Source organism: Fukomys damarensis, unplaced genomic scaffold (genome assembly GCF_012274545.1).
Source record: "Fukomys damarensis isolate Sample0158 unplaced genomic scaffold, DMR_v1.0_HiC HiC_scaffold_21, whole genome shotgun sequence".
NCBI lineage: Eukaryota > Metazoa > Chordata > Mammalia > Rodentia > Bathyergidae > Fukomys > Fukomys damarensis.
The window spans coordinates 19,264,988-19,272,589 of record NW_022900933.1 but is presented as its reverse complement, the minus strand read 5'-3'; the positions used below and the strand labels follow the sequence as shown (position 1 = coordinate 19,272,589).

The following is a 7,602-nucleotide window of genomic DNA, read 5'->3' as shown; positions in this document are numbered from 1 at the left end:
TTTTTTTTTTTTTTTTTGGTACCAGGAAATGAACTCCGGACCTTGCACTTGTGAGGCAGGTGGCAGAAACACTGAGCTAAATCCCTGGCCCATCATCTTTATTTTAATTTGAGTTGTTTAGTTCGTTTGCTTTTGTTTGGTTTGGTCTTTTGAGACAGGGTCTCCCTATATAGTTGAGACTGACCTGGAACTCACTATGTAGCCCAGGCTGGTCTCGAACTCTCAGCGATCCTCCTGCCTCAGCCTCCCAAGGGCTGGGATTACCAGCATGCAGCTTTTTGTTTGTTGTTTTCAGACAGGGTCTTGCTGTGTAGTCCAGACTGATCTTGAACTCACTATGTAGCCCAGGCTGGCCTTGAACTCCCAGCAATCCTCCTGCCTCAGCCTCCTCCTGCCTCAGCCTCCCAAGTCCTGGGATCACAGGTGTGTGCCACCATGCCTGGCTTATCATCTTTATTTTGCTGAAGAAGAAATCATCAGAGTTAGGAGGCTGAGCTGGCATTCGGACCCAACCTTATGCAAGAGTTTTTTAAACTGTACCATGCTGCTCTGGGGATGAGGACAGGAGAGGGTCACAGCTAAGGCTGGGGTGGGGGGCGTTGTCTTCCACTCAGGACCCTTGAGATCCATGAAGGCAGGCCTGGAAGGGACTCTTTCCACCCTGTCACAGGGATCTGGAGGTGGGTAGTGGCTGGTGAACCCTGGGCCAGGCCTGCCTCTTACTCTCTAAGCCGAAACAAGGACAGTCCTGGTGTGGGCACTGTGGCCCGAGGCTGGCGGAGGGGAGGCGCTCACCAACACCCAGCTGTATGAGCAGCCTATGCCACCCCTGTGTGGATGGTCCTGTCAGGGCAGGAGACATGCTGAGAGGCAGGACCAGCCCATCCCTGGGACTCCTGCTCTGACTTGTGAGGGTGCAGGGGGGAAAGGAGGCAGGCTGAGGATTTCAGCACATCGGACCCACTGTCTTAACTCTTTCCTGTCTGGGTTCATCGGCAGCACAAGGAAGCTGAATTGAGCTACTGCTTCTTTCCTGCCTCCTGTGGGCCTCTAGACACAGTGCTTTGAGGACACAGCCCATGGTCTGCCCAGCTACACCTCACTTCTCTGCCAGAGCCGTTAAAGCAGGCAGCACTGAGATTCATGTTCAGCCTACAGCAAGGTTAAGGCGCAGGGTGCGTGTGTGGCACAGTCAGACCCTGGGGCTGCTGAATCCTCCTGACTAGCCTCGTCCGGTCCATGCATTTGTCACTGGCCTTCCTTCTCTCCCCAGACCCCAGCCTCCCTCCCTGGGGAAGAGGAGACTCCACTGCTGCTCCCCAGAACCCACCTGAAGACCTTGCTGTGCAGGCACAAGTGCCAGACTTTTCCTGAACCAGCAGCCGTAGCCCCAGGCGAGGCCACCCCTCCCAGGACCCTGGAGGACAAGCCCTTGCTGCTGGAGCTGCAGAAGCTGCCAGGATTGGCTAACACAGACTTGAGCGCCCCAAACCCCAACATCCAGGTGAGACTTTACAGAGGAGAGGGGCTGGGGCTCAGCCCTGTGCTGTGAACCTTCTGCGGCGGAGTTGGGGGTGATGCTTCTGTGGGGAGGGAGCGCGTGCCCCTCCACTTTCTAGATGCCAGCCTTGAGGAAGTCTCAGCTCTCTGAGCCTTGTAAGGGACAAACAGCACCAACCAGGCAGGGCTGGAAGGAGGAATGAATGAAGGGGAATTGCATACTTCGTCATCTGTGAGCTCAGGAAATGCAGGAGAGAGGCCCCCGAGAAAGGCTGAAGGTCTGGTCCCCACCCAGTCGCATTCCCTAACTGCAGGGCCCTGAAGAAGGGGTTCAGTACAGAAAGAGGTGGGCTGACACCGTGGGGGCTCCCCTCAGGAGCGTGGAGGGCTGGCAGAATTCCAGCCACATACCCACGGGCCTGTCCTGAAACTCTGAGGGTGCTGTTCACGCAGTAGCTGCAGTCTGTAAAATATAAGAAGGGAGAGAGGGACAGAGAGCCACCAAAGTGGAGAGCATAACATTCTAAAATTGGTTTAAGCCAGGCACGGTGGTCCATGCCTACCAGCACTCTAGAAAGCCGATTCGGGAAGATGGCAAATTCAAGCCCAGTTTGGGTAACTCAGTGACGTGGCAAGACCCTGTTTCAAAATAAAACAAAAAAGGGCTGGGTATGTAGCTCAGTGTGAAGGCTTTGGGCTGGATCTCTAGCACTACTCCCAAAATAATTGTTATAAAGTGCATCTAAAAAAAATAAAGCCACCCCCCTTCTGTGTGTGTGTGTGTGTGTGTGTGTGTGTGTGTGTGTAACTTATATATGCCCAATTACCTATAAACATACAAAAAAACTAGGTTGTCAGTAATGGAATATAGATGATTTTCTTTTTCTTTTTTTGATATTTGTGCTGAGTAGTAAGAGGGAAAGTGAGTTTTTCCTCTAACACCCACACGTACATTTATTACACAGCTGCCATTGCACACTGATAAAGGGGAACTTTGCAACAGCTTTTCTTTTTGAGACAGGGTCTCACTGTGTAGCCCAGGCTGGCCTTGAGCTTACTATGGAGCCCAGGCTGGTCTCAGACTTGGGATGATCCTCTTCCCTCAGCCTCGAGGACTGGAATTACAAGTGTGCACTACCACCTGCAGTTTACAACACGCTGCCACAGATGTTTACCTATCTGGAAGATTAAATTTGCTTGCTCTCTATATAAGTTAAATTCAGATGGATTAAATATATGTGAATGCAAGCATATAAGTGGTCTCTAGGAAAATACTCATTTTCTTCTTAATGTTTTGCTGCTTTTCACCTAATTTTGGTCAGCGTCCTGTTACTTGACAGTAGACAAAACTAGTGTTTTTAAAATTAAATGATTTTATTTTATTTATTCCCCCTGCTTAATGTAGGTAGGAAGCTCCTCCCAAGAGCTGCTTGGAGATGTGATATTTGCTCTCTTTTCTCAGCCCTGTCCTAAAGAAATGGAAGAAATGTGTGTGAAAGAACCAGAATTCAAAGCCAGCTTCCCTTAACCTAGGGGCTCTCAACTGTGGCCCAAGCTGAAGCTGCCATGCCTGTCCTCACCCCAGACTAGTTCCATCCGCACCTCGGGCTGGGAGACAGGAATCTCCGCGTGCCCCACGCACCCTGAGAGGCCGAGGTCTGGACAGATGACAGCTGGCTGGAGGCATGGTTGGGCCCTGGCTCCTGCCCCAGCCCTGTCACCTGCCCTCTCCTTGGAGTCCTGCTCTGAGGCCTCCCTGCCTGGCGTCTGTCTCCCTGCAGGTGACCATCGAGGTGGTGGAGGACCCCCAGGCCAAGGTGGAGATGGACCTGCTGGCCGAGCCCAGCAATCGCTGGCCTCCAGGCGCTCCTAGGTGGCTGTTCACTAAAGAGCTCTTCTGGCCCCTCTTCTGGAGCTACCTGGAGGGTGAAGAAGGGGCCACTTTCCTCAAGGGAGGAGCCCCAGGGGAAGGGGAAAGGGGGGAAGAGGGAGAGGAACAGCACCTTGCAAAGCACAGGGAGCCCGAGGACCAGGAGGACCAGCAGGACGAGCAGGAGGAGCTGTGGTCCAGCGGGGCCTCCGATGGCTGGGACCAGGACTGGCTCGGCCATGGGGACTGGGACTTCAAGGAGCCAGACAGCTATGGTGAGCACCCCAGCCTGGCACTCCTGGTGCTGCCCTGCATCCTAAGTGGCAGTGGTGGTGGCCTTAGGGCCGAGGGTTTCTCTGCAAGGGAGTTGGGGAGGGCAGGAGCCTACAGACACTATCATCAGCTCCAAAGTGACATCACCGGCAGCCTGCAAAACTGGGGTTTTTGTTTTCCCGACAACATTTGACTCTCACAAGATTTCCTAAGTAAAAGACATTTGTTAATATTATATATATTTATATGCATTGGTTTCCAGCAAATTGAGAAATATTAATCTTACTGCTCACAGCTGATCTTATTTTCAAACTGTGGATTTTGGTCCTGACTCTGTCACTTACCAGCTGAGTGACCTTGGACAAATTACTTAACGTCTCTGTTCCTTTCTCCATAAAAATGGGGATGGCACAGCCTTCACTACAGAGGCTGGGTGGGAAGAGTACTAAATGAGTTACTATACATAAAATGCCAGCATGTGGCAAACAAAGCATTGTTTTTTGTTTGTTTGTTTTTTGGTTTTTTTGAGACAGGGTCTCGCTGTATAGTTGAGACTGACTTGGAACTCACTATGTAGCCCAGGCTGGTCTTGAACTCAGCGATCCTCCTGCCTCAGCCTCCCGAGTGCTGGGATTACAGTCGTGCGCCACCCCCGGCTATTAGCACTGTTTGTTTTTAATTTTAATTTTCTTCAGAAAAAGACATAACAGCACAGATTATTCAGAAAATATCCCCCAAGGCCTGTGGGACTCCCACAATGGCGATTTTTGCTTTACTGCGACAGGTCTGGCTTGCTGTGGGCACAGTTGTAGCCATTTTCTCCCAACCCTGGACTCTTGTCATTGGACTGAGGTACCTGTACTTAAGACCAAGTTGTGAGAAGTTCTTCCTACATTTCCAAAATGCTGTAATCTGAAAGAATTTTCATGACCTTCAGCTTTTCTCCCATTCATTTTCCTCAAGCCCAGTGCCAGTCTGCTGTGGCCTGCCTGGAAGCTGGGAGAGAGCCAGGACACCAGCACTGTGGGGCCTACAGACAGCCCTAGGTTTCAGGTCCTGCTCCATCGGAGGGCCCAGGCACAGTGTATTTGAGTCTCCTCACATCAGAACTAGGTACCTAACATGGGCAGCAGGGACAGGTGGCAGGGACAGTCTTTGATGACCCCGGTGCCATGGAAGTATTGTCGACCTAGGGTTTTTTCCCTCCAGTACCAGGAATCGAATTCAGGACCATGTGGTTGGCAGGCAGGTGAGGTGTCACCCTAGGTTTTTTTTTTTTTTGTACTGGGGATAGAACTCTGGACCTTGCTCTTATGAGGCAGGAGGCACTAGTGAGCTAAATCCCTGGCCCAACCCTAGGTTTTGATTGACACAAAAACTACAGCTTGGGCTGGGGATGTAGCTCATTGGCACCGCACCTCCCTTGCAAGTGCAAGGTCCTGAGTTTGATCCCCAGTACCAAAAAACAAAACAAAACAAAAACAAAAGAACTACAGCTCAAGCCAGGTGCAATGGTGCACAACTATAATCCCAGCTATGTATTTGGGAGGCTGAGGCAGAAGGATCACAAATTCTAAGCCAACCTCAGCAACTTAGTGAGACCCTGTCTTAAAAATGCAAAAAAAAAAAGGCTGGGGATTTTAGCTCCGTGGTTCTGCCAACTGCCTCGCAAGCATAAGGTCCCAAGTTCGATCCCTGGTATTAAAAAAAAAAAGTAAAAAGGGCTGGGGATGTAGTTCAGCGGTGCCAGCATCTGCCTGGTAAGCAAGCACAAGGTCCTGAGCTTGATCCCCAGCCCCAGAAGAAATAAAATGTAAAAAGGGTTGGCGATGTAGCTCAGTGGTAGAATGCCCCTGGGTTTCCTCCCCAGGAGGGCAAGACAAAGAAGCTGCGGGAGTTCAGAGATATAGGGGGTCTTGCTTGAGGTCGCACTGATAGAGGTCAAGTAGCTTCCAGCCGAAATATCTTTTCTTATTCATGGCTGTATTGGTCCAGAATAAGTGGCTGGTGTTTGTGCTGTCTCTGGAGGGCGACTTGATACAGTTACACAAGTTGTTCACTGCACAAGGGTACCCAACTGAAGGAGCAGGTGGGGGTGGAAATCCTGCCCATGCATTTTACACTAGGCTGAGAGCCCTAGCAACCTGGGCTGCAGCCAGATGGGGAAGGGGCACTTTTTACTGATTTGCACTGGTGTGCCCTGTGGGCTATATGTACTCACACCGGGCTTCCTGCCTTGACCCAGACTATGAGCCTCAGGAGGAGTGGAGCCCCTAGTCTCCATGCAGTGGGAGCTGCAGCAGCGGCAGCCAGCAGAGGACTCGGCCCTGTGGCTATGCCTGCACTGCCACTGAGTCCCGTGTCTGCAGTCTGCCCCCTTGTCCTGGTGAGATGAGCCCCAGCCCTTGCCTCAGAGTGGTTGATATGGTTTAGACTCTGGATTTTAGCCCCTGGGTATGAGACCCTCACAGGATGTGTGCTCTGAGGAAAGGGATGCAGGAAGCTCACAAATACGGTGGTCCTGTCCCAGGCCTATTCCAGCCACTATGGGACCCAGAGCGCAGTGAGGGCTGGGCTTCCCCACTGGGAGCACGAGGTGCCCTGGGGTGCCACAGCCAGCCCTCCTCTCTTCCCAAAGGCGCTGAGGACGAGGACACCTTGGGTTTCCCCAGCGAAGGGTGGCAGCCCCTGGCCCACAGTGCTACGGACACGCTCGGTCCAGGTCAGTGGGGCAGGGGAGAGCCCGGCGGGGAGAGAACCCCTGTCGGGTGGGTGGGGTTGCTCGGCAGGAGTCAGGCCTCCATCCACCTGGCATTTCTGAGCCCGACCTACTGGCATTTTCCAGCCCATGCTCCTCCAGAAAAGGCTGCCACAGAGGCAATCACAGAGCTTGGAAGCTCTCAGGGGTGTTTGTGAGCCCTGGCAGCAGGACAGGGAAGGGACATTCTGACTTCTGGTCACTTTTTGGAGGCTTCTGGTGGAGGGGGTCAGGTGTCAAACTCCAGGACTGCTCCTTCGGCTCCTTCTAGGTAGTCGGTAGTCTGTATCTGGGTCTCACTGCCATGTTTTCCCAGTGCGCGAGACAGCGGGAGGGCAGCATAGACAGAGGGAGCCCCCAGGAGCCACGGATGGTGGCAGGGGAAGCCAAGGTCAGAAGACAGGCTCACACCTCTAATCCCAGCTACTCAAAGGCTGAGGGAGGGGGATTGAAAGTTGGAGGCCAGCCTGGGCCACTTAGCAAGACCTTGTCTAAAAACAGAAACAAGAAAACATAAAACAGAACCAAGCATGGATTACTGGTTAATATATTTAAAAACACTGTCTGGGCTGGGGATTTAGCTCAGCAGTTCCGCCACCTGCCTTGTAAGCGCAAGGACCCTAGTTCGATCCCCGGTACCAAAAAATAAATAAATAAAATAAAATAAAAATAAAAACACTGTCTTAACTGTTGGTGCTATCCCTGACCCCACCTACCCCAGCCTCTTCCCCAAATCCCAGCATCTCTCCCACTGTCCAGCACCTGTTCAGCAGAGGGTCCCTAGACTACTGCTCATTTTCAGTATCCATTTTCGGTGACAGCATTTGCTTCCGGTGCCTGGCAGGTGTGGGGTGTCCTCAGCTCTAGTTTGAGTACTTCCAGTCCTGACCTTAAGTCCGGAGCCACGCCTCTGCCTCCTCTCCCCATTGCTGACCCAGTTGTCCCCATGCCACAGGAGGCTGGCACTCTGACTGGCTGCCCTCCCCGACCTCCTTGCCTTCTGCAGATGTGGACAGCTGTGAGAAGTGGCTGAAGTGCGAGAGTGACTTCCTAGCCAGGTACCTGAGCCAGGTCCTGCGGGACCTGCCCAGCTGCCCCTGTGCCTACCCGCTGGAGGCCACGTCCAGGGCTGTGAGCCTGCAGGACGAGCACCAGCGCCGCAGCTTCCGGTGGAGGGACGCCAGCGGCCCGCAGGAGCGCC

At 52.7% G+C, this 7,602-nt stretch overlaps 1 protein-coding gene across 1 annotated transcript in view; it reads left to right on the top strand.

Annotated features, from left to right (window-relative positions):
* The window catches only part of Ism2 (isthmin 2), a 23,157-nt gene that overhangs the window by 13,988 nt on the left and 1,567 nt on the right, over positions 1–7,602 (top strand). The window contains 6 exon segments of the mRNA XM_033766729.1: positions 1,055–1,175; positions 1,274–1,504; positions 3,282–3,645; positions 5,889–6,029; positions 6,282–6,365; positions 7,408–7,601. Coding sequence (XP_033622620.1) covers positions 1,055–1,175; positions 1,274–1,504; positions 3,282–3,645; positions 5,889–6,029; positions 6,282–6,365; positions 7,408–7,601 — 1,135 coding nt within the window.